Source organism: Canis aureus, chromosome 26 (genome assembly GCF_053574225.1).
Source record: "Canis aureus isolate CA01 chromosome 26, VMU_Caureus_v.1.0, whole genome shotgun sequence".
NCBI lineage: Eukaryota > Metazoa > Chordata > Mammalia > Carnivora > Canidae > Canis > Canis aureus.
In genome coordinates this window covers 11,053,690-11,079,914 of record NC_135636.1, presented here as the reverse complement: position 1 = coordinate 11,079,914, position 26,225 = coordinate 11,053,690, and the positions used below count along the sequence as shown (strand labels likewise).

Below are 26,225 nucleotides of genomic sequence, written 5' to 3'. Positions count from 1 at the left end.
TTGCTCACTCATGCTATGTGTCCAATGCTTCATCATCCCTCAGGGACCCAGCCTCCTTCCCAGCTCCATCCCGACCCCTGCTTTCATGAACACTTCAACAAGGGGAAGGGGCAGGTCACACACTTGAAATGACAAAGGTAAGTAAGACATGCTCCCTCCTGCAAAGCATACTGCTATTGAGTAAGGAAATCATATTCAAATAAGAATGATTCAAGACAATATGTGCTAGATTCAAAACATGAGGTATAAATAAAGAATACTACAAGAATAAGCATTTAATTCAAAATTGGGGAGGGTTTCTTGCAATGGCAGATTAAGGAGTTTAAGATAGCAATTCAATCACAGAAACATCACTTGTATATAGCAAAAAATGGAAGGAGAAGTCTGGAAGAGGTGAATGGGGAAATATTCAGAACTACTGTTTCATGGAAGATGTGGCCTTTCAGCTGGCCCTGGAATACCAGGTGCAAACATTTGGACAGGTGCTTTACTGCACCAGACTAAAAAGATACTCTGCTTTCCAATTCCTGAACCAGATCAATACCGGACAAGCTGATGGTACGCCTGGCCTGGATTTGAATGTGGCAGAAGCCTGGGAGCTGGGATACACAGGCAAAGGTGTTACCATTGGAATTATGGATGATGGTGAGTATTGCAAAGCCTTCACATTATTGCAAAGCAAGTGTGTCTTTGCATGCCTTTGGAATATTAAAGATTATTGTTCTAGAGATGCTAATTAAAGGCAAAATAGCCATATGCTGGACCCAACCACCATGTATACTGTGGCAAAAGCCTCCCCATCCTCCATCAGTGGTCCTCAAACTTGAGGATATTCTTAATAAATATTTTGGTTTCATAAATTTAAAAGCCAAAAAATGAACAAAGGAAAACTGGCCAACACTAAACTGTAGTTTCTTATTGGGCCACTTCCTGTACCTTATCTTAAAGCATCTCATTTGAATTTACCATCTATTTCTCCAGACCCACACTGTAGAGTAGTAGCCACTAGCCACATGTGGCTATTTACAGTGACATTTTAATTAAGCTAAATAAAATTAAAAATTCAATTCCTCAGTCACACTAGCTTCATTTCAAGTTCTCAATAACCACAAGGAGCTAGCAGCTGCTGAAATTCAATTCAACTTCATTTCTATCATCACAGAAAGTTCTATTAGACAGTGTGGCTCTACACCCTCTACACCCTTGAAATGCTTTTTGGCAACAGGATTGAGGTTTGGAGAAATTTTGACTTTATTGCTACTTTCAAAAAGAACCTATAAAGCAGACCTTGATAACCTTGACAACATATGCCCCCTATAATATGTTATCCTACCCTATATGCCTGCCAGACAAATATTCAGTAGAGCTTTATTTTCTATAGTTTGTGATACAAAAATGAATGGGTTTGAGGAATTGGTGTTTTTCTACCTACACATATCCTTGGCTCTGCCAAGATTCTAGAGAATCTCTGCCCTGTGGTCATCTCACTGGACAGGTCCTTTTGCACTTCATCAGCCATGTGGATCCTTTAGGAAAAGCTCCCCTGAGCAATATTGCTGCAATTACATATAAAGCCTATGGGTAAGAAATGAAACAATGGAGCTTTTTCCTTCTGAAGATCCTCAAAGAACACTATGCTCTCCAAAGCAAGCCTTTGAAGTCGAATTGATGGTGAAACAAAGTGAGCCAGCATGCTTAAAATTGGTGCTGCCTTTGTCTAGGCTCATTAAACAGCCACTTAAAAACAATGCCTCTCTGTTTTCTGATGTGGGAGATGTTTTGAAGTGGATGTGAAAGCTTTCTCCGGTGGCTGAGGGCTTTCACAAGAAGAAAGGAGCTCTGCAGGAGAAAGTATGTGTGTATGCATGGATTTTAGGAGCTTATAACTGTTTCTTCCTTCCTAATGCTTTGATTTGGAAACCAACGTGGCTGAGGCCAGCTCACCCAGGAGAAAGATGTATCTACATTTGAGGGAAATCTGCCTAGTATATATAGTAATTACACAGCATCTTGGGGATTAGAGGAACACCCTTAAAGTGGCTCTGCAGTGGCCACAGACAAACATATTGCTTTTATGAAACCCGACATCCCATGATACCTATTTCAGGATAGGTAATAGTCCCCCGGACTGACTATGCATCAACCCTTCCAAAAAGAGAAAAGGAAAGAATGAGCCCTGACTCTGACCCACCTTTCCTGGCTTGAGAAACCAAGCCCTTCAGAAAGTCTCAGCAGTTTCTTGTTTGGTATTAATCCTTCTGATTTAGTGGCCTTTGGGAGTCCCCCCAAAACTGAACTCTCTGTCCCCCAAATTTAACTCCTAATTTCTCCACTGTTTTGGTCATCTACTGCTGCAGAACAAACAGCCCCCAAATTGAGTGGCTTCACACAACTACCATGTTGTTATCTCTCACATTTCTGTGGGTTGACCAGACTCAGCTGGAAAGTTCTGTTGGTGGGTTATCTGGGATCTCTCATGCCATTGGAGTCAGAATGCAGCTAGGGCCAGCGTCAACTGGAGGCTTAACTAGATGTTAAAATGGCTCAGCCTCTCTCCTACTCCACGTAGTCCAAGGACCTCTCCTCTCCACATGGTCTCCCCAGGAAGCTGGATTTCTTACAGATGGCTTGGCAGAGGAGTGGGTGTGGGGGGTTCCCAAGAACAATCATTCTAAGGAACAAGAAGCAGAAGCTGCCAGTCCTCCTGTAGGCTGGACATGGAATGAGTGAGGGTCACTCTGGCACTTCTATTGGATGAATGGTCACAGGACCAGATTCCAGGGGAGGAGGAATAGGTTCCATATCCTGGTGTGGAGTTAAACAAAGAATTTGTGGCTAGCTTTAATTCAGCACATACTTATTCAGTGTGAAAACTGAAGAAGAGAAGAACTACCAAGCCATTCTCCAAATCTGCTGTTGAATGGCAAGATGAGCACATTTGGGACACGAGTGGCCTCCCACACAACAGATCTCTGATGCTCAGCATTCTCACACTGTGTCATTGGGCATCTCTGCCCTAACACCTAGAATGGGAAGTGCAAAGGTGAGTCTGGGAGCATCAGTAAATGGTGTGGTATCATTTCCCAGATATTTGTTCAGCAAGATATCATTCCCAAAGATACACACAGATACTGACCTTCATACGTAAGAGCAAAAACAATGTCATATTTCCTAATCACTGGCTCTCTTTATTTTGGCCTCTATGGGAAATAATTTGATTATCTGCATGCGGGAGAGTCAATCTATAGACAGTTCTGTTTTAACAGCCATTCACACTCTCTGGTTGCACAACTCAAATCCTGACCAACATCCTCTCTGCTAGGTCCAATGACTTAATACGTGCTCAACAAATATCTGCTGCTTTCATATAGGTGCAACTTAATGCCATTTCCATATACTTCACATCAGTAGGAGAGAACCTCCATGACTAGCTGTTGTCCACAGGGACAGAAAGCATTTCTTAAGGGTTTGCTCTAATGCTACAGGCATGAAGATGCCAGCAAAGACCCCACTTAATAATGCCAATTCACCCCTTTCATTGCAAATAGAGTTGTTTGGTGTTGGGAACTTGAACTAGAAAAGAGGATGTGGCCAACAAAACCTAGAGACAGGTAGGAGCCACCCAGAGCAGGCACAATTCTGGATGGTGCAGGCTATCAAGGTCAAAGATGGTCAGTGAAGGCATGATTCAAGGACATTAGCCAACATCAGATGGTGCCAAAGATGTAAGACCGCAGGCCAGGGAGGAAGTGTCAGAGAGCTTCTGTTGAAATAATAATAAAAACTAACATTTCTTGAGTACTCACTATGTACTGGGCACTGCCTAACAATTTAGAAAAACCTCCAATTATCCTTTAAGATTGGTGCTACTATCCACATGTTGCAGATGAGGAAACCAAAATTAGGGAAGCAAGAAACTACCCAAACTGATCTTAACCATCATCTTCAGTGCTTGAAGCCTATCCTTTGGTTCTGCACTCCCTGGTGGGCCTTTGTGAATGGGATCTCATCCTTGTAAATGGAGGTCTAAGCTTAAGGACCAGGCAGCCAGCCACATCTTCCCAAGAGAGTCAGAAGTCTCCATCACATAGAAAAGCAATGTTTTCTCCCCTAACTTGGGCTTCATTGATCTAAGAAGAGCCAATGGGATAGCTATTCCAGTTATTATTCCATATAACAAATGACTCTACTCCTTAGCAGCTTATAGTAACTATTTTGCTCATAATTTTGTGGCACGGGAACTCAGAAGAGCCAGTCTGTACACTTCTCATTTGAGGTTTCTCATGCCATTGAGGGCAGAATGTTGACTGGGCTGTAGTCATCTGAAGGCTCAAATAGGGTAGACATCCATGGCTCATTCCCATGGCTGACCCCTGATGTTGGCTGCTGCAGCTCAGCTGAGCCTTTCATACGACACATGGGCTTCTTCCATGGCAATTGACTCCCACCCCGCATTAGTGGACAAGCGTCCAAAGGAACAGGTGGAAGATGCCTGGATTTTTCTGATCAAGCCTTGAAAGTCATACAATATCTTATCAGTAGAAGCAGTCATAACCCACTCAGACTGAAGAGAGGCGAACAGACCTACCTCCAAAGGTGTATGGCATTGTTATACATCTCAACTGAATACATTGTTACATCTCAATTGTAACTAGGAATATGTACATGGAACTCCTTGCTAAATCTCTGAGGTCACCAGAACCATCAGAATTTGGACTACTGTGGGTTAGATTCTGAAAAGACTCAAACTGATGACAGGATACCAATGTAAAATATAACCAAGTAATTATCATTTGGGTACCACATTATGTTATGATTGACTGGTGATAAATTGGTCCCATGTAGACTGGGAGCCATAGATAGCTGAACAGCTCAAGTTCTATGCCTAAATTGTCGTTTCTCCAGGACCTGCCTAGTGCGTGGCATTCACTGCTGAAAATAAACCAGTGGGTGCAAAATAAAAATTAATACATTAATAATACAAGAACTAAAAAAGAAATAAGCTATTAAGAAAATGTATTTAGTAGTATTCCACCTCAAAAGATAATCAAATATACAAAAATATTAAAATGCTATTATATACCAGGTCATTATTTTCATGCTTTAGTTCATTATATTTTTTTGAATCATGCCTGTCATTCCCCATGGTTCTATCAATAATCTCTTCTTTCCTAGACCAGAGTCTGTGTCTCTTCTAACTTAACACTCAATCTTCCCTTTAACCTAATTAAAGATCCTTTATTTTAATTGGGCTAAATTTATCTTGTTTTAATTTTAATTTCCTTCAGGTCTCAAATTATCTCTTTGCCTTGATATTTTCCCTTTGCAGAGAATAGACTACTGGTTCTCAGAAAATTTCCCTCCCAGACAACTTGCACTATCAGAACATGGAGTCATCTTTTAAGAATTGACTCACTGCGTGGACTAGGAACTTGCTTTGTCCACTCCACAGGTCAACCTGGTATTGCAGTAGCTCCAGGAACAGTGCACTCGCTAGGAGAAAATACTCAGGTGTCTAAAGTCAGCTTGATTTGATGGGGGGATGGGTATCACCTGAGACTGTGCGGGCAGGATGTTCTCCCTTAGAGTGTCTGGGTGGGTGGCTTGTACCCGGCTTTCCTGAGACTTAGGTGTGTACATACATGCACCAGGATCTTCTTACACACTACAAGCATGAATAGAAGAACATTCATGCTGGCGTGTCTGGCTGGCTTAGTCAGTACAAGAGTCAGTGACTCTTGATCTCAGGGTTGTGAGTTCAAGCCCCACACTGGGTGTAGAGATTACTAAAAAGATAAATAAACTTAAGAAGTATAATTATGCCAAAAAAAATGGACTCCCTGCTAGAAAAACAAACCTATATTCTCTGTGTGGGGGCTGTGGGTGTGTTTTTAACTTATCTATTTGTTACAAAATGTTTTGCCCAACATCGAGTTCACAAAATGTAACCAATTTCCACAAATACGTACAACAATTTAATTTCAGCACAACATTCTAAGACCAAGTAGATTTTTGAAAGTATTTCTGCTCTTCTGCATTAACCACAGGTGGGTAGATGACGCTACCAATGGTGATGGTAATAAATATAACGTATCAAGTGTTTACTACAAGCTAAACACTACATGAATTGGCCCTCACCTTTAACACTGCTTTGCAAGGTTAATAATATCCCCATTTCAAAGATAAGGAAACCAAGGCTCAGGAAAATTATGTCATTTGGCTGAAACCTTACAAATATTACAGTGTCTGAGTCTAGAATAGAACTGGATCTGCTAGTCTCTGTAGCCTGTGCTCATCTCCAACCCATCCAACATTTCTAAAACAGACCATTTCTAAATTAGGGTCCAGGACAAGGGCCTGCAACCTTTAAAAATACTAGTCCTCGAATCTTCTGACCCCTGTCCTTCTGCAATTCTTGGGAGGGGGAGCAGAGGAGAGGTAGAAGATGGCAAGTTGACAGGCTATACTCTCATACACTATAGAAAGCAGCTATGAATGACAGTAGCCATGTGACGTGCTTTGCATGTCAAAAAATCAGCAGCAAAATGCAGTATATGCTCTGTAGAACAATGGCTTCCAGTCCAGAAATTTCTTGTGCAACCAGAAACAACAAAGGAAGATTTTTTTTTTCTGATAGAAATGTCCCAGTACTCGTGGGTTTTTTTGTTTGTTTGTTTGTTTTGTTTTTTGTGGGCAAAACTATATCTGTGGCCAGATCTTAGAGTGCTTGCAGTGAAGATGCCACCTATCAGAGGGACTGAATGATACCTCCAGCTTTAAAACACAGGAAATCTAATAGAGCTATTAAATGCCATTGAGCTAAGTGCACCTCACTGTTCACACCACTTGATGGAGAAGAAACCTAGCTCAGAGAGACCAAGCACCTTGCCTGAAGTCATGCAGCCAATTGGCAGTGGGATTGGGATTCAAACATGGGTCTTTGACTTCAAAACCTATGCTTGTGACCAGTACACCAGGAGGTGGAGGTTTTGTGATGGCTTTGCACACCTGGCTGAGAGTTTTCAACGTGGCCTTGAAATTCCATGGTGCTTTCTGAGGCCTCACAGGCAATGGAATGCAGTGGTGCTCATAACTTTACCATTGCAATGACTCTTGGGCAACAAGACAGGCCCCATCCAGGAGAAAGCACATGGAGGCTCCAGGTCACTGACTTTCTGGAAAGCCACATTCTGTAGGGACAAGTATCAGCTCCCACCTAGGGACACTTCAACCATTTGAATGGAAACCATTTGCCCTCAGCCTAATGGCCTTTTCCACCAAGCCATGTTCTTATTATCCCATGCCAGAGAATGCTCCCCTAATCTGCTGCTATCTGTACCCTGTTAAATAATCATCATTTTTCCTCCCCAAGGCCAGTTTCATTTTGGAAGAAATGCCAGTTGATGCTTTGGGAATGTCAGAATTTTCACAAATCTTAGATCACTGCTCTGATGAGCCATCCATCTTACAGCCACTAAACCCCTTAGTATGGACATGCATGTCAGAAGTTTTATCCTGGGTCCTTGGCTCTAACTGGCTTCACTCAATCTGGTGGCAGCTGTCTCTCCACTCGGGAGGCGTAGCACCCCCGCAGTAGGGAATGGAAACACAAGTGATCAGCTGCCCCATTCTCTTGGCACCAGCCCCATAATGAGAGCACCTTCTTGAGCAACTTCCCTGAGGACACAGTGGCAGGTATTAACCTTCTGTCCTATGATGTTCTTTTCACAGGGATTGACTATCTGCACCCGGACCTGGCTTCGAACTATGTAAGTACACATCGACCTGGGTGGGTGCGTGCACACACACAGATTAGAAACATATGTGCTCATGCACATGCACATGCACTAGACCTGCCCATCTTGTTGGAGGCACAGCTGAGGCCAGGAGCAAAGGGACGAGGCCTGGGGCCTGGCAGCATGGAATGGTGGTGGCTTTGTGAGGAGACAACAAAGAGACTTGAGGTCTGAAAGAAAAGAGCTAAGATAAAAGGGAGAGGTGAAGAAGAGAGAGCCTTGGCAGGGTTTTAATATCAACTCTAGCTGAGGATATTGAATTATAGGGTGGAAATGAGCCATTTGGGTTCTTGTTGGATAAAACTAATGGCAAAAAGCCAAAAAGAGGGGCAACTCACATCACAATCATAGCTTTACTACAGCAAGGACGTCATCTTTTTTTGTTTTGTTTTTGTGCTTATGAACACCCCACACTGACTTTCCCTTGCAACGCTGAGTGCACCATATGGTATCCCTTTACAAATAAAACATATTAACAGAGAATCATGATAAACACTGTTGTGCTAGATCCACAGGCTCTAACTTTTTCCATAGAAAATCATACACTGCTTTCTTGATGAAACCTGCAAACCCTCTCAACATGAGTGATCACTTTATGTTCACTCCAGGGAGTAGATTAGCCAAGTACTGCTGTGTTTGAGCCAAGCTATACTTGTCCCATAATCTCCAGATCTGAGTGATTTTTTAAATATTACTTTAGTTAACTTAGGAGTCTCATATTAGGGAGAATACAGATTTAGAGGAAAGATTATTAACAAGCAGAAGTGTTGTCAGTTCAACATTCTGGGTCATTCATCCTGAAAGGTTTGCAAGTGTGCATTGGGAAGAGAGAACAGAGATTTTTCCTTCCGTTTATTGCATGAAGCATCAGGCAACAAAGTACCAATCCACTGCTATTTATTTCATGGGTCTTATAATTCTAGTAGAGTATACGTTGGACTAAGCATCTTTTGAATAATAACAATAAAGTTAAATGAATCATTGGCACAGTCCAGCCAATATACCCCCAGAAGGAAATGACAGAAGTTAAACCAAAGGTTTATTCTCAGAAATGAGAATCTACCTCTATAGAGAAGACAAAAAGAAACTGCCCGTGAGCGGTAGGTTCTGCCTCAGTGCCCATCTGCCAGGTCTGAGGAAGCAGATCCCTCCTTGTCTCTGAGACCTTCTACTCCCCACTGCAGGCACCATGGAGCTGTAGGCCTGGCTGGCCCTTTGCTTCCTTACAGGGACTGCCCCATGCAGGGCCTCAACCACCTCCTCCAATGACCTCCCTTTCTCTGCCTCCCCGGTAACTACAAGGCCCTAGAGTTCTCAGAAAGGGAGATTGAGAAATCTGTGAGTTGCATTTTTTCCAAGGCTCTGACGCTCAGAGGCCTTTCCTTAGGAGGAAATGGCAAGGGATAATAGCCTGCAGGCCAGTAGGTTCATCCTCATTGGGCTGCTCCCTGAACAGAGGCATTTATATTCTTTCACAAGCTATACAGGGTTCCTACCATCTACAGGACCCCAGCGCCTCACAGAACAGAACAATAGAGAACTCTTTTCACTTTCACAAACCAGTGTTACAACATCTTACAGCCTGTAGGATTTCAAGGTTGGGGTGGCCGTCAGATGGGCTGGAAGCTGACAGTGGATGGCCTCCCTCCAGCCGGTCCAGCCCCCACGCAGGACACTTCCATGTCAGGTGAACGTGATAATCACTACACTATGGAAACATCCCAAGGCTACTTACACCTTACACCAGGAGTCAGCTGGGCATCCTTCCCTTCACCCTGCCCAGCCCATGTGCTTCTGTGACAGGCTGCCCCCAATGCCAGTTATCAGAATAAAAAGAGATAGTAATTCCAGTGGGAAAATAATCCTCTGGGGCTCTGATAAACTGCAGGTAAAAGTTAGTCAAGAGCGTGATTCATCTGTCAAAAACTCTGATTGGAAAATGAAGCATCCAAACTGGGAGGTGCCAGCTCTCCTCAAAACTGCAATATCAGAATATACCTGAACAACTCTATGGCTTCTATGAGAGTTGTGTTCTTTTTACTTTTTTGTTTCTTTCTTAAAAAGTTTTTTCTAATTAAAAAATAAATACATGTTCTCTGTAGAAAATTTGGAAAGCACAAAATACATTCAAAACCAGCCATAGCACTATTCCTAATATTTTAGTGTATTTCGGACTTTTACTTCTATGAGTGTATTTTTTAATAAAATTGGGTTCTGTTACATTTACAGCATCCCCTCCTCCATTTGATATGTCATAAACATTTTTATATTACCAAATACTCTTTAAAACATGATTATAAGGGCATGTTTTATTATAAGGGCATATAAGATAATTTCATTGTCTCATGCTGTAATTTATTTAAACATTCCAATCCTTAATTGTTGGATAACTAGGTTGCTTTCAATGGGCATCTCATTCAAAGGTGGAGAATGACAAGATGGTGACAAGGATGATAGAGGGACTCCATGATCTGCTAAGGAGAGATGAAAAAACTGAGGGGAAAAAAAGATAACTAAGAGGCACATGAAATATGTTTTCAAATATTTCAAATCCTCCATGAGGAATGAGACATTCAACTTGTTCAATATTTTCTTTTCTTTTTTTTTTCAATATTTTCTCCCACAAAAACCCTCACCCATAAGTGACAACTGCAGGAAGAAGAGTATAGTTCAGTTAAAGGAAGAATTTTTTAATCATTGAGGCTAATAAATTAAAGGAGTTAGCTCTCCTAAGAAATAATGAGTTCTCCATATCTAAAAATGGGTCAAGGGGAGGGTTGATGACCATTTGGCAGGGATGTTGAGGAGGTAACACTGTCTCCTCTAAACTTAAACTAGAGGTCACCTAAGAATTGAATAGGAAATGTGAGTTCTGTACAAAACAGCTTCCATCCAGAGAAAGGTCAGAGTTTTCCACATTTATCAAACACTTGGAACCTTACCAAAAAGTTATATATAATTACATATGGCTGTGAAATGTTTCCAGGTCATTGGTACAGATGAGAAAATAACATCCATATATCTCCTTCTTAATTATTCAGCAGAGAACCTGAACCTGAACGGGTTGGGTCCAGTTAGTGTCTCTCTTATCCTGTGTAGAGTTGAGAGTGACAACTTTGAAGCTACTAACCAAATTTATCTTCCATATTTTTAATTAAAAATTTTAGACCATAATTAACAGAATGAGAATGGCAAGGGGAGTAGAGCCACCCAGGAGAGCAATGAAATCAGTGGACAGTGACAAGCTCAAAAATTGTTTGAGCAAAGGATTAACAGGCAGTGTCACACCTTGTTAGGTGACTTAATGGCATGGATGTGATGAGCTTGCCTAGTGCCCTTCTCATGAAATGTGCTTTGGGGAGGTCTGTGTTTGGGTTTCTTCAGAAGCAAACCCTGAGACAAGGGTCAGAGTGCAAGTAGTTTATTTGGGAGGTGATTCTAGGAAGCAAGGTTAGACTGGGGAATGGGACACAGAAGGGAAGGCAGCCAATTAACAGAACATTATCAAAGTTACCATGGGGAGCAGCTCGAATTCAGTCCTGCTGGGGAATCCAGGAGATGATGTAGAACATGTGTGCCAGAGTTTTCCCACCTGGAATGGGCTACCCACAGAAGCTGGGGTATTTGTATATCAATTCCTATCAGTCATTGGTGGAAGGTTGGTCCTAGAGAATGTGGATGTGAACATTCCAAGCACCTCCTACCTTCTACAGTATCAGAGAAAGTCCTTAGCAAAGAGATGCTGGTACAGGCAATTGGATGGTGTTCACCAGGGAACCCATGGGTGACAGGCCAAAGGTATATAGGCCTGGTACTTGCAACATTCACCACAGGAGGATGACTTTTAACTTACTAAAGGTTACAATAAACAGAAATGTACTGTGTTGAGAAAATTCCTTCTCACTACTGATTATTTTCAATAAGAAGTGAAAAATCTTATCAGAGGTTCTTGGACAGCTATAACAAAAATGTCTTGATAATCAAACCAGGCAAAACATTTCCCAAAGCAGAATTATTTTCAAAGCTTCTCTATCCCCTATATTAAAAGAGGGGTACCTGGGTGGTTCAGTCAGTTAAGCATCTGACTCTTGATTTCAGCTCAGGGCATGATCTCAGGGTTGTAAGATTGAGCCCCATGTTGAGCTCCATGCTGGGCATCAAGCCTGCTTAAGATTCTCTCTCCACCTCTCCCTCTACCCCTCTCCACCCCTGCTTGTGCTCTCTCTCTCTCTCTCTAAAAAAGAGAGAGAGAGAGAAGAATCTAGGAGTATGCTGGTATTCTAATACTCTTTCTATTTAAACTGAGAATTAACATCCTTTGAAAGCTGCAAATCAATATATCAGTGTAAATCCTTAGTGTTCATTTAATTCAACAAATCTACATTGAATCTGTTGATTGTTGGGAGCAAAGAATAATAACACCACTTTTATTATTACTCTATTGTTCTCTGATTGAATCTAGTCTAAGGGATCCAGTCTCACTGCTCACTATTCCAAATGATTAAAATCCTCCTTTCCCCATCCCAACAGTAATAACATGAAACAAGCATTGGCCAAGAAACAATTTTAGACCAAGTCAAAACCAGAGTTCCTTTACCCCATTCTGCCTGTGTAAACAGTCTGGATATAAGCTCTAACTCCATTGAATTTCTGTGTATTGGGCCTGCTATATGCAAGCCCCAGAGGAAGAGGGAAATCAGACATGGGTGTTTTCCAGAGAATCCTGGCTCTGTGAGGACACAGATGTGGGAGTTATCTAACAGGTGAGGGGCAGGCAGGCAGGGATTGTTCATCACTTAACTGTGCGACCCCCGTGTGGTGAGAACCACAGGCCTGTGCTCACAGTACTGGTCCAGGCCTAGGGGTTCCTCCAGGTCTATAGAACAGAGGAGGACTCCTTCAAAAATGTGTGACGTGTGACTGAGGTGGCAGATTTCAGAGGAGCAGCAGGGGGAGTGGAGCTGAGCATCTCCTGCTTTGCTCCAAAGCCTGCTCTGCTGGAGCTACAGAGGCGAAGAAATGGCTAGTGGTTCTTTAAAATCCAAGAAGAGTCTTCTCACCATATGTTGGGGTTTTCTCAGAGGCAGACCTGAGACAAAGATTTAAAGGCAAGTAGTTGATTTGAGAGAAGATCCCAGGAAGTACTACCAGCCAGAGAGAAGAGAAATGACACTAGAAGGGAAAGCAGCCAGGAAAGGATTTATTAGGAAGCGAATTACCACTGAAGGCAATGGGAGTTTAATCTCACTGTAGAACTCTGGGAAACAGTATAGACAGAGTCCTCTCAGAGTTATCACTGATGCTTCTTAATCAGTGGTTGAGGGCTGACCCCAGAAGCAGGTGCAAGGTGGGGAGCTCAGGGGGTTAACCCCCTGGTTCTTCTGGCCTGCCCACCATACATGCAGAATAAGGTCAGGGGACAGAGACTTCAGACACAGAGTGGCAAGTGTGAGCAGTGGGAAATTGCCCAACATGCAAGGATAGGGTTGCATGACAACGGTGGAAACTGAGTCAAACCTGAGTGACTCCTGGCTCCTTGATTCATAGTTCTGCAGCCTTAGACCAACCCATTAAACCCCCTTGAACTTTGATCTTCTCATTTATGAAATGGGCAAAAAAGTATCAGGTTTGTTATGAGGTGTCATTGGGATAACTTATGCACCAGGTAGATAATAGATGTTCAGCAGATATTCTTTTCCTTCTCAAGAGAGTTGAGATGACAACTCTGCATGATGACACCTTGTCCCACTGGAGGACAAGCAGGGGAGTGCCTTAAAGAGCCAGTGTAATGGCTCAGTGCACTCCACGGTCAGCTCAGTTATCAAAAGGGAGAAAAGGGTACCTCTTCCAGATGAAGTATAAGGTCATGAGGGAAAGCAGAAGTCAAAAAGTGGAGGCTACTGGAGTAAATCTAAAAGATTTCTCTGAAAGATAAAATTGGTTTTATTTTAAAAAATGAAAGATTTATGTGAAAAAGAGCATCCAAGTAAACAGAAGATACAGGGGAAAGAAGACCCATTGCTCCTGACCAGGGATATAATTAAGAAGGATGGCCCTAAGAAGCAGAATTTCTGATCCACATCCAGCATCTCTGTCACAGATCTTTGAACTAAAAGGATACTTGTGGGTATTCAGAGGGGAGGATGGATCCCAAGGTAAGTGAAGGGATTATAAAATAGTAATCTTTCCAAATGAGGATTTCTCTAGGCCAGAAAAAAGATACCTCCTGTTTAAGTGATCACAAGGTGGGGTATGGGCATCTGCTCTGCTGGCCCAGAGGAAGGGCCGTATCTTGCCCTAGGGCCTCCATCTTTCAGCTGGGAAAAACTGGAGCACCCTCTGAGCAGCCTCTAGACCCTGTGCTGAAAATCGTTGCAGATTCACATGCTCTTGCTGGCATTTTCCATGGATTCTTGACTGCAGCAAATGTGAAAGAATGCATCGACCAACGACTCTTCCTTCCCTATACCAATGGCTTCTCCCCGGGGCTTTGCAGAAACTTTCTCTATGGGAGAAGTATATTTCCCACCCCTTGACTTTGGGCTGGGGCTTGTGACTTGTTTAAAGAAATAGAATAATACAGAGGTGCTGTGCCTGGTCATAGATGAGGGCTTGTGAGGCCTTGTGCGTTCCCGTGTGCCCTCCTATGCCTCTGCCATCACCATTAGAAGATAGAAGAGCATGCCCAGGCTAGCCGGCTGGCCCCAGGAGGTGGCGGAGTGCTGGCAGAACCTGAAGCACAGCCCTTCGAGCCAATCTGTAGAACTGCAATAAGAAACAGAGCCACATTTCTGAGCCACACCCCCAATATCAGCCAGAAGACAGCCAACCCCAGAAGCAGCTGAGCCCCACAGGAAGCAGAGCCATCCAGCTGAGCCCAGCCTAGATCATCAAACTTCCAGCCAAACTGCAGACTCGTAAGTGATATAAAGGCTTGTTATTTCCACTGCTGACACCTTATGTTGTTTTTATGCAGAAGCTGTTACAGTCACCCATGCTAGAATCCCTCCTTGGTCTTCCTGCCATGATTGATTTCCATCCCAACCTAAGGTGTTTTTCTTTGAAAACTTACCCAGGTTCTGATGATTAATCTTGTCATTCATTTTGGCACTTGACTCATTCACTCATTTGACAATGCTGTTCCCCTATAATGCGTGACTACATCACAACAAGATCACCAGCTCTTTGTAGGAAAGTGTGCACTTTTTAATTTTGTGTCCCCCTTAACATTTAGCATGATGGTTAACAGACATTTAATAAATCTTTGTTCAGTTGTGTTGGGACTGAATTTATCATTCTTTTGCAAATGAAATCAGGAGCTAAATCATATGATCGATGATCCTCTATCGGTGATGAAGGGAAAGTCTAGCATGCAGAGGCTTCTAACTCTCAGCTCTCAACCAACTCATAGGTGGATACCTTCATTCCATTCACCATAATATATCCCTGGTGAGGGAACTAGAGGGCCATGTAACTAACTGAGGTCCACATGGCTGAAGACCTAGAAAGAACATGCTTCTCGGTGTGCATAATTCTTAATGTCTAGAGCTGGTCAGGTGCAGCAGTTAAGCACCCATATGGGAAAGGACAAATTATACTCTTTGGTTCAGTTAAAAATTGGAAACATGATATATTTATGCTCCAGGATTATTTCACCAAAGTTCTTATAAAAGGAAAAAGCCTACCTCTCAGGACCTGCAGTTTTCCATTCTTTTAATGGGTTCTTGACAGGTGACTGTCCCTGAAGAAGGACCTCTGGAGCACTCTGAAGGGCTGCCAGCTCTGAGCCCAAAGGAAGTGCCTTTGAGCTTGGCAGCCATGTATACACCAGGACTCCAGGTGGCAGGTGGCCGCCATGATGAAAGGACGCCTGCTGGACATGGGCCCAGTCCTAAGTCCTGAATGACTAGATGTTATGAAATACTGAGCACATACAAGGCTCCAAGCTTTTAGACTGATTAATATTTAAGTAATCACATTAATATTGTATTGAAAATTGAAGTTTAAGCACTGTTATGTCTTATTGAAAGAAGGAGTTGGCTTCTTTTGATGTACTTGTTAATGCTAGCCAGGTCATAATAAGTACTTTATCAACAGGAGGGCAGACTGATTATTGAGAATAAGAACTTTTTCTTAATAATTTGGACAAATCATCAGTCAAATGACTATCATCTGACTCGAGCCATGTCCTAGAGGTATCTGTTCATTTTTACAGGAATACACTTTCATATATAAAAATGGAAGAAAATAAAATCTGGTTTAACTGAAATGAAACTGCTTGTTTGGACCTAGGTATATAACTATGGCCAAAAGCAAAAAAATATTAATTGATTTTTCCATGTTGGTCAGTTGACTAGTTTTTGTTCCATTGAACTGGTTCAACATTTAAGAGACTTGGACTAAGTTTCTACCATGTGCAAGATGCTGTACTAGGAGCCTGAATTATAAAATGTGAAAAATCTGCTCCCTACCCCCAGGGATTTCAGAGTTCAATGAGGAAGGGACACTTGTAAGTATATAATTAAATCATAATGTGCTCAGCACCATCTTGGAAATAAAAACACTGCCCAGTATGGGAACACAGCAGAAAGAACAAGAAAGTTGGCCCTAAAAGTTAGAGAAGGAAAGATATTTAAATGCATTTTTTAAATGTTCTCTTGGGTTGATACATAATATGAGTTCATCTAGAAGCTTGTTCTATATGATATTGAACAAAGGGTGATTGGATTGTAATTGGTTTTTCTTCTGGAGATTTGCTTCCACCGAAAAGCCCAGACTAAAAGCAGCCCACAAAGCCATTTTTTAACATTAAATTCTGTAAAGGCCTTTGACATAGTCTCATCTCTCTAAATTTAAATGGCTTAAGGACTAAAATAATATCTTTCGATTTTTTATTCATGAGAGAATCATCTGAAGGTCTGATTTCTCAAAGAGATCATTAATAGAGATTTTCCTATAAACAAATGACTGAATTGTGGATGGATGGATGGATGGATGGATGGATGGATGGATGCCAATGAGACTATTAGGATTTTATTCTGCTTATCACCAAGCATACCTATTCAGAAAAGTACAGCAATATTTACATGACATGACAAGCCACAAGGAAATCATCTGTGGAAATGTAAAAAATACTTTCTCCACTGCTTTTGTTTCTTTCTTACTCTCCTCCTCATTATCAGATACACTCACCGAATTCTCAAGATATGAAACATTTCACTAGGTTTGCAACTCTGGTTTTTTAAATCAGAGAATCAAAAACCCTTAGGTGACCTCCACCATATTTAAAGTAGACCTTACAAATAATTAACTTGCCAATATCTCCTTACTGCAGCTGTCATGAAAAATGTTGTACCTACTAAGATGACATCAATGCTACTCTCTCCCTTTCTTCATGGGCCTATTTCCCAACTCTACTTCCTTAAAGCCACAGTCCTAGATACCCGAGTGAGCCTGCTCAGATCATTGAATCCACACACCCCATCCAGAAGGAAAGAGTAGGTGGCCATCTACTTGTTGCCATGCCACAGAGCTTAAAGTGGGTGTGCCTACTGGAGGCTGGTCTACATGTGGTCATTCATTGCCAGGGCAACTGTGCATCTGATGGAGATAAAAGGCTGACCCATTATCTAGTCCCAGTTTCCTGAAGTGGCAACAAAGACTGAGAAACAATGCCCAGGGCTCAAGGAAGAAGAATTTGACTCTGGGCTATGGATTTTTCTAATGTATAATAAACTTATGTAGTTGTATTCAAGAATCGTGAGGACCACATGTTGATTTCAACTAGATCCCATTCTTCCTTTTAAAATCTCTTAATTATTCTTCCTTAAAGCCAAAGTCTTTTTGTGGTAGGCAGAATTCTAAAATGGCCCAACATACTCACCCCCTGGCATAAACACCTTGTATAATCCCCTCCCTTGAGTGTGAGCAGGACCTGTGAATATGATGGGATATCACTCCCATGAGTAGGTTGCATTATATGGCAAAGTTAAAGGGATTATTGATGTGTTATTAAGGTTCCCAATCAGTTGACTTTAAGTTAATTAAAGGGGAAGTTTTCCTGGGTATCTTAGCTAATCAGATGAACCCCTTAAATAGAGGATATATACATCAGAGAAGGAAGAAGTAAGAGTAATTTTAATCAATAGAGACTTTCAGTTGTTGGCTTTGAAGAAACAAACTGCCGTCTTGTGCAGAAAGCATATGTCAGGGAATGGCGGGCCACCCTTAGAAGCTAAGACCTGCAGTGTTACAAACACAGGGAACTGAATTCTGCCAACAACCAAGGAATTGAAAGAGGATCCTAAGCCTCAGATAAGATCACACACACCCCCACTCCCCCCCACCACCCCCTGCTAACAACTTAAGCAAGGTAAGCTTGTGAGCAAAGGACCCAGTTAACCCTCAGAAACTTTGAGGTAATAAACTTGTGTTATTTTAAGCCACTAAGTTTGTGGTAATTTGCTATACAGCAATAGAAAACTAATATAGCTTTCTTGATTATAGTTGAGATTTGAGCATGAACTGAATGACTTGCTTTTCCTGAGTTTATAAAAACAGATCTTCAGGTTTTACATTTGTTAATATGGTTGCTTTTAGCTCAAAATAACTCTGTCATAAATTATAATTCTGCTGCAACCAGAATTTCAGTATGAGAGTCAAGAGCTTTTGAACCAGACCCCTTGAGTTCTAATCCCACCCCAAGTACCTACTAGCTTTGTGACCCTAGTCAACTTACTCTCTCTTTGCCTTATCTGTAAAGTGGGTTAATAATAATATTTATTGATGAGTATTGTACTTACCAATACTTTATTGGTGGTTGTGATAAGTCAATTAAGCAGCATACATAAGACCCTTAGAATGGCTCCCAACATATAGGACACCCTGTGTAAGAGGTATAAGTTGCAATTTAAACAACTTACTTAAAAAAAAATAAATAAATAAACAACTTACCTGAGGTCACACAGCTAGAGCTTAGCAGAAGACCACAGAGCTGAGACGGTGAGACATCAAAGTCCATGCTCTTAACTCCTCCTCCCCCACTGCCATATGGACAAATAACAAGTTCATGAAGACCATTTTGAAAATGAAATTCAAAGAACCATTTAGTGTGTTATTCTAATTTTTCATGTTTTCCTTCCACTTTCCTGTTGTTATAAAATATGCCAGAAGTGGCAAGTTTATGCCACAATATCCCAGAAGTTCATGAAGAACAGTTTTCTTTTGTTTTGCTTTTTACTCCAATGCTAAATCAGATCCCGGGTATCATGGAATGCAAAGTACTTACCCTATTGCCTGCTTGAGAATTACATTTTAGCCCTGAAGGTCACCTTAGCAATATATTCTGGTTAGACATAGCTACATGGACCTATGGAAAGGTCCATGGCATTTGTGTTTCTTCACTGTTACCAAAGTAAAATACATATGTGTGTATATGTCTGTATGCATACGTGCACACACACCAGAGAGAGATGGAGAGTTTTGATAAAAGAGTTTGGACTGCCTATTATTATTACTAACCACCTTAGGTTGGATCCCCTGAAAGCAACTGAGAAAGTGATTTTATTGGGTGTGCATTATCAAAAGAAGAGGAAAGTGGGATACAGGACAAGGCAAAAGTCTAGCCTCAGCCTGATTCCCGGGGAACTCTGGAGCATAAATTGCATCACAGAGTAGATCTGTCCTTGAGGAAGAGAACCAGCATTTTTATATCCCTGTGTCAGTCAGTCACTAACTTCTGGTGGTCCCTGGGGCCTGTGTAACTTTACGGGCTTGGTGACTCTCATTTATCCATCCAGAGAAGGGGACCACAGCGATTTTTTAGCAGCCAGCACTCCCAGAGCAGGAGCGTGGGTGCCCTGGCCCAGTGAAGGGAGTCACTACCCAGGCACTGCATCTCCATGCCTCACTACTGTCCATGTCCTCAATGCTTAGCACATAGCATGAGACAAAACAGGTGATTGATACATGACTATCTGATGGATGAATGAATGACACCAAAAAAAAATTTGACCTCAAAGATTAAAGAAAAGGTCTCCATCTAAACCAAGAGTGGCAGGCGGTGGGGCAGGGTAAGTCATGATGACAGAAGGCTGTGTGGTCAGCAGAATAACGGCCCCCCAAAATAGCCATGCCTTCATCCCTGCAATCTGTGACTATGTTATGTTACATGGCAAAAGGGACTTCGCAGATGAGCTTAAGGTTAACTTAAAATAGAGAGATTTTCCAGGTGGACCAAAGGTCATCATGTGTTCTTGTAAGTAAAAAGAAAGGTGAGAGTATGGAAAGAGGGCAGAGGAGATTCAAAGTGTGACAAGAACTTATCCTATCACTGCTAGATCAGAAAATGGAGGAAGGGAGACCCAAACCAAGGAACTGGGTGGCCTGGAAGCTGGGAGTGGCGTTCAGCTCACAGCCAGCAAGGAATCAGGGACCTTGGTCCCATTGGAAACTGAATCCTGGGGATCCCTGGGTTGGCGCAGTGGTTTAGCGCCTGCCTTTGGCCCAGGGCGCGATCCTGGAGACCCGGGATCGAATCCCACGTCAGGCTCCCGGTGCATGGAGCCTGCTTCTCCCTCTGCCTGTGTCTCTGCCTCTCTCTCTCTCTCTCTCTCTCTCTCTGACTATCATAAATAAATAAAAACTAAAAAAAAAAATTTAAAAAAAAAATGGAAACTGAATCCTGCCAACCACTTGAATACCAAGGAACAAACTCCTTCCTAAAGCCTCTTGAAAGAAACTACCCTGCTGACACCCGTATCTTAGCCTAGTGATCAGACCGCTGACCACAAAACCATAGCAAACAGTAATACGTTTGTGTTGTTTATGTTTTTGTGACTTGTTACATCAGCAATAGAAAACTAAACAGGTCATCTTCATTGAAAATGGTGTTTTCCCTCTACCTGGAGGAAAACGGAACACACAAACTTCACAGGCGGTGAGGGTAGGACATCACCCCCTGGCAGTGACCCCAGTTCTGCAGACTCGGTAGGGACCCAAGTAAATCAAGTCTGAGGCCAGCAAAGTCCTAAATGAGGCCAAAACTGCTCCACATGGAAGTCCAGTGAATCAAAGTCCTTCAGTCCTGAGGAATTCATCAGTCCTTCTTGAAATAGACCCACAGCACCCATACCATCTCCACTTCTCCAGCACATGTTTTCTCAAAGTTGATACTGCCTTCACTTTAGGTTGATTTGAAGGCATTTACCAGTTTTTAATCTCTTTTCAATGCCTCCAAGTTAACATGGTTGAAGCAAATGGGAAAAGAATGGTCTGTCCTGGGTACATGGAAAGGGGGCTTCGCTATAACAATTCTAAGGATTTGACAGGTGTTCTCATCCAGTCCCTAATTCACTACACAGGAGGAGACTGAGGCTGAGGAGGAATGTGACTGGTCAGAAGTCACATAGCAGGTTAGAGAAAAACCAGTCCTGGCACTAAAATCTCCAACATTCCCCAGCCCTGAGGCATGGCTGTACCTGCTCCCCTCTAGGGGCCGGTTCACATCGCGGTGTGAAACCACATATCAGAATGTTCCCATATGCCCAGGCAAAACCTAGCCTAGGCAGAGAACCAGCTGTGGGTCCCTCTGTGGGAGATTCAAATTCCTTGGCCCCTCTGAGCATAATCTTCCCCTGCCAAGTCTTCCCAACCCACCCTCTGCCTCCTACTCCCCCCCACCATTCAACCACCAAAGAGATCCTCTGGATCAGGTGACATCTGGCCTGCTCTGACTCCTTTGTGCCATTTTTGGGTGCCCCCATCCTGACTGTGGTCTATTTTTGTCTCCAAGTGCCAGCATCTTCAGCTGCTCTCTGTGCAGGATTGACCCAGGGCTACTGGAGCCTGCTTTGCCCCACATGCATGGAGACCTGATATGTCTGGGAATTGACACTCCCTCTTGGCACCATTGAATCTGTGACTGTCTGTGGGGGCATGAAAACCTGGGCTCGGGCTGGAAAAACATTGAGGTGCATCTCACCCCTGCCCCACACAAGACTTCCCTGAAATCCCATCTTGGCCTGGCTTCCTCCTCTGTTCTATCCTACTTCTCTCCTTCACTGGTTTCTCCTGGGAACACATCTTCCATGAATTACTTCAGTAAATCCCATAAGCCTCCATTCCATCTCTGAGTCTGCTCTGGGAATCCTGACCTCCTTACATCTGAGCAATCTGGAACTTAGGAAAAGCCAAATTTTTCATCCTACATGGCCAAGGTGGAGAGAATCTCTGACATAGAGATAAGATTAGTTTCTCAACCATGGTAACCCTGCTGGCTCCCAACCTAAGGGAAATTATTTTTCACAAAGAAAGAACCCTTAATTATCAACGGATAATTAAAACCTGAAGCCAAGTGCAGGAAGCCAGGGCTTGGCTCTGAGCAATGTTCCTCCTCATCATCCCCAAGATGATGGTGAGGTCTGTACTTTTAATGTCGTGCAAACACAACCTCTTCACAATGCGTGCTCTGCTAGGCGGAAGAAGAATAAGATGTATTACAGTGTGTGGGAGATGTTTTCATTAAGCTATGGAAATAGAAGGCTTGTGTTTTATAGCTCAAACGTTGCCAATTCTTAAAATAAGAGGTTTAGTGTAAATCTAAGCTATTCAGGGAGCATGAGTCCAGGAACTCCCACTGAGTGGCTATGAGCAAAAATGCATTGTACTCCTTAGTTTCCCCATCTGTAAAACAGATGATTGTCTTCCCTGCTTGAGAATCAAGGGAGTATAATAATTGTCCATATTACTGATTTAAACAACAGGTCTTTGCTCATCTATCAAAAAATATAAATTAAACTTCCCAGAATGCTAAAAAACCATTGATGCTTCTCTGGTACTGCTCTTCTCTTCTCCACCAAGCCCCACAAACAGACGCAAACATATCCTCTGCTGAAAGTGTAGAGAATGTTCCAGAAGACTTAGTGGAAAGGAGCCAGTTTCTATATGGGTGCCAGCATGGTGCCCAGGCAGACACTGAGTTATTTGATACAACCAGTACCTCGCTGGGATTTTTCCCAGGCACCTCGCAAATGAAGAATATATTCTTTGTGAATAAGACATAGCCCAGGTTCATTAACACCTCAACTAATCACTCACAAGCAATCACAATCATCCTATCCTACATGACAGTTTGGTTTGTGACTTTCCATTTGCTGCTTGACTGGGCTTCATTCATAAATCTACCTCCCCTCACAGAGAGTTGATTGTTGTCAACAGAGTATAAGATCCATCTTTTCTCTCCCACCTCATGTCCTTGCCATGGCTCTAATATTTCGATCCCTTCTATTTAGTCCCTTTTGTGTCCCTTTTTGTCAGCATCTTCAAATGACAACGATACTGATACCAAGCATTTGTTGAGTATATACTATGTACCTCTCAAAGATAGGAAACCAAAGATCAGAGAGGTTAGTAATCCTCCTTAGCTCACACAGCTAGTGAAGAGTGAAATGTGAAGTTCACCATTTGTCACGCTGATTTCATTGAACTAGGCCCCCTCCAGGTTCCCACAAATGAGCTCCTAGCAAATGAGCTGTGTTCTCATTATCAATATTAACCTCCATGCACCATATTTACAAATCCCTCCAAAGGAAAACAAACCTGCCCTGGAAACAATGCTTATAATTATAATCATAGATACTACTTGTTCTTCACAGGGATTGCTTAAAATAGCAATTTAAATGCAAATGAACCTTATCATCCAAATTAGACTCATTCCACTGTGTTGAAATTAATATAGAAAATAATATCAAGGACTAAATTATGGGTAATTAATATTGACACAAGGAAAAAATATTCTCACTTCAATATTTTGGGGAGGAGAAGTCTTGTCTGTTGTGTGCTATGAGTACTGGAAGTAGTAACTAGAACACAGTAGCCCCAGTGCCTGGTATGGCTGACCTGCAGGATAACAGGACAGAAATATGGAGGGAACACAAATGGCAATGATACATCTTAGGACCAAGAAAGCTACTCTTTGGTTCTAAAGAAAGTACACTATCCTGGTATCTAAGGGACTACATGTTACTGAAGAATAAATTATTTCACAAATACTAAAGAGCTGTATGGAGAGCCTGAAAAATTAAAATCTCTTAAACGTGAAAACAAAGAGAGCCTATGTCTCCTCTATAATCTCACTTGAAGGTTGGCAAACCATGATGCACAGGCCAGCCACTTCTTTTTGTAAAGTTTTATTGGAACCCAGCCACACTCATTTGTTGACTTGAGGTCCATGGCTCTCTTCACAGTACGGTGATGGAGCAGAGTAGTTACAACAGAGACCATCAATCCTGTGAAAGCCTAAAATGTTTGCTATTGACTCTTTAAGAAAAAGTCTGCTGAAACCCCCTGATCTAACCAGCTGTGTATCAAGACATAGGAAAATGAGTTTGTTAGAAACAGGAGTTCAGAGAGTTACAATGTGGGTCCAGTCACTGCTGGACCACTTTCCAGCACTGCTCCATCTGGCAAGCTGCTAAATGTCCAAGGAACTAGCATCCTCATTTGTAAGCTGAGAAAATTGGGTTCTTGCCAGTTGTAACTCTAAAATCTTATGAAACTCTTCTTTCCAATAAAATCACTGATTAAGAAACAAAAGCTAAATTGGTTTTATAAGCAAGTGAAATTGTCAAGTACTTGCTTTTGAGAATGACAGACATGAAGTCAAAGTTATGTTCCTCTTCCACACATGCTGTTCTCTATATTAATCACTGTGAGTGAGTGATTTCAAAGAGTTTAGCATTTGCTACTGTCTTGGATTCTCTCCCAGAAGCCAACCGTGAGGTGTTGATTCACAGATACATAGTTTTAATCACATATTCCTATCTGTAAAAAAAATTTTGAGCATCCTCTCCAAATATATTCATCATTATTTATTCACACACTGTATGTATGTCCTACTACACCAATGCACTATGTACATTATAAAGCTACTCAGGGAAGAAACTTTTAAAGGGTAAGATAAAAATAAATATTTAAAACATCATAATACACACCCATATCCATAGCAACATTAGTCACAATAGCCAAAAGTTGAGAGTAACCCAAGTGTTTCTGGACAACTGAATGGATAAACAAAATATCGAATGGAATATCACTCAGCCTGAAAAAGGAAGGAAATTCTGTTTCATGCTATAACATGGATGAACCTAGAGGACATCATGCTAAATGAGAGAGCTGGTTACAAAAAAAACAAATACAGAGTGATTCCATTTGAGTGAGGTACCTAGAGTCATCAAGTTCATAAAGACAGGAAGTAGAGTGGTGGCTGCCAGGAGCTTGTGGCTGCGATAGGGAATGAGGAATTACCATTTAATAAGTATAGCATTTCAGTTTTGCAAGATGAAAAAGTTCTGGAGATTGGTTTTGGAAATTTGCTTAGCAATGCAAATATATTTAACATTGCCAAACTATAAAGATATAAATTTCATGTTATGCTTTTTTCATCACAATTAAAAATAAATACATAATTTTTAAAAAGATTTTATTTATTTATTTGAAGCAAAGAGAGAGAGAACACAAGCAGGGGGAGAAGTAGACAGAGGGAGAGGGAGAGGGAGAAGCAGGCTCCCCACTGAGCAGACAGCCAATGTGGGGCTGGATCCCAGGACCCTGGGATCATGACCCGAGCCAAAAGCAGATGCTTAACTGACTGAGCCACCCAGACGCCCTAATAAACATTTTTTTTTAATTGATCTTTTTAAAAAAGTAAGATATCAGAGTGCCTGGATGGCTCAGTCAGTTAGACATCTGCCTTAGGCTTGGGTCCTGGGATCAAACCTCTAGTAAGGCTCCTTGTTCTCAAGGAAACTGTTTCTCCCTCTCCCACCTGCTTGTGCTCTCTCTCACTATCTCTCTCAAAAAAAAGCAAATAAAATGTTTTAAAAATAGTAAATCAATAAATAAATAAAGGAAGTTATCGTATATTATCCCCACACCCTATGTCCATCCTCTGGGATGGACACGCCCACTTTGGAGAGCTTTGCACTAAATAACCAATGTGTAAACCTGTCCACAGCACAATCAGTAAAAGATTCTGAATAAAAAATCTGTTTGCCAAGATAAAACAGTATAATAGAAATGGCACTAAGGAAGACCATGTAAACATGTGGACTCTGGGTTCCTTCCCACCTCTGCTATTTAGTTACTATGATCTGAGCCAAGTTCATCAACCTCTCTGGGCTTACATTCCTCAAATGTAAAAAAAAATGTTTTCAAAAAAAAAAAAAAGAAACATGTTTTCATTTATTCATTCAAAAACTATTTATTGACTGCTAATACTATATGAGGAGCTATGGTATATTAATTACCTAATGGTAATTACCTATGGTATATTAGTTATCTATATAATATTTGCTGCATAACAAATTATCCTCAAAACTTGGGACACATAAAACAATAGTTTTTTATCTCGCACAGTATCCATGGGTCAGG

The 26,225-nt window shown here is 41.8% G+C and overlaps 1 protein-coding gene across 1 annotated transcript in view; it reads left to right on the top strand.

Annotated features, from left to right (window-relative positions):
- PCSK2 (proprotein convertase subtilisin/kexin type 2) overlaps positions 1-26,225 on the top strand; it is a 249,000-nt gene that overhangs the window by 130,221 nt on the left and 92,554 nt on the right. The window contains exons 4-5 of the mRNA XM_077872118.1: positions 537-645; positions 7,732-7,769. Of these exons, the coding sequence (XP_077728244.1) occupies positions 537-645; positions 7,732-7,769 (147 nt within the window). The remainder of the gene's footprint in view (positions 1-536; positions 646-7,731; positions 7,770-26,225) is intronic.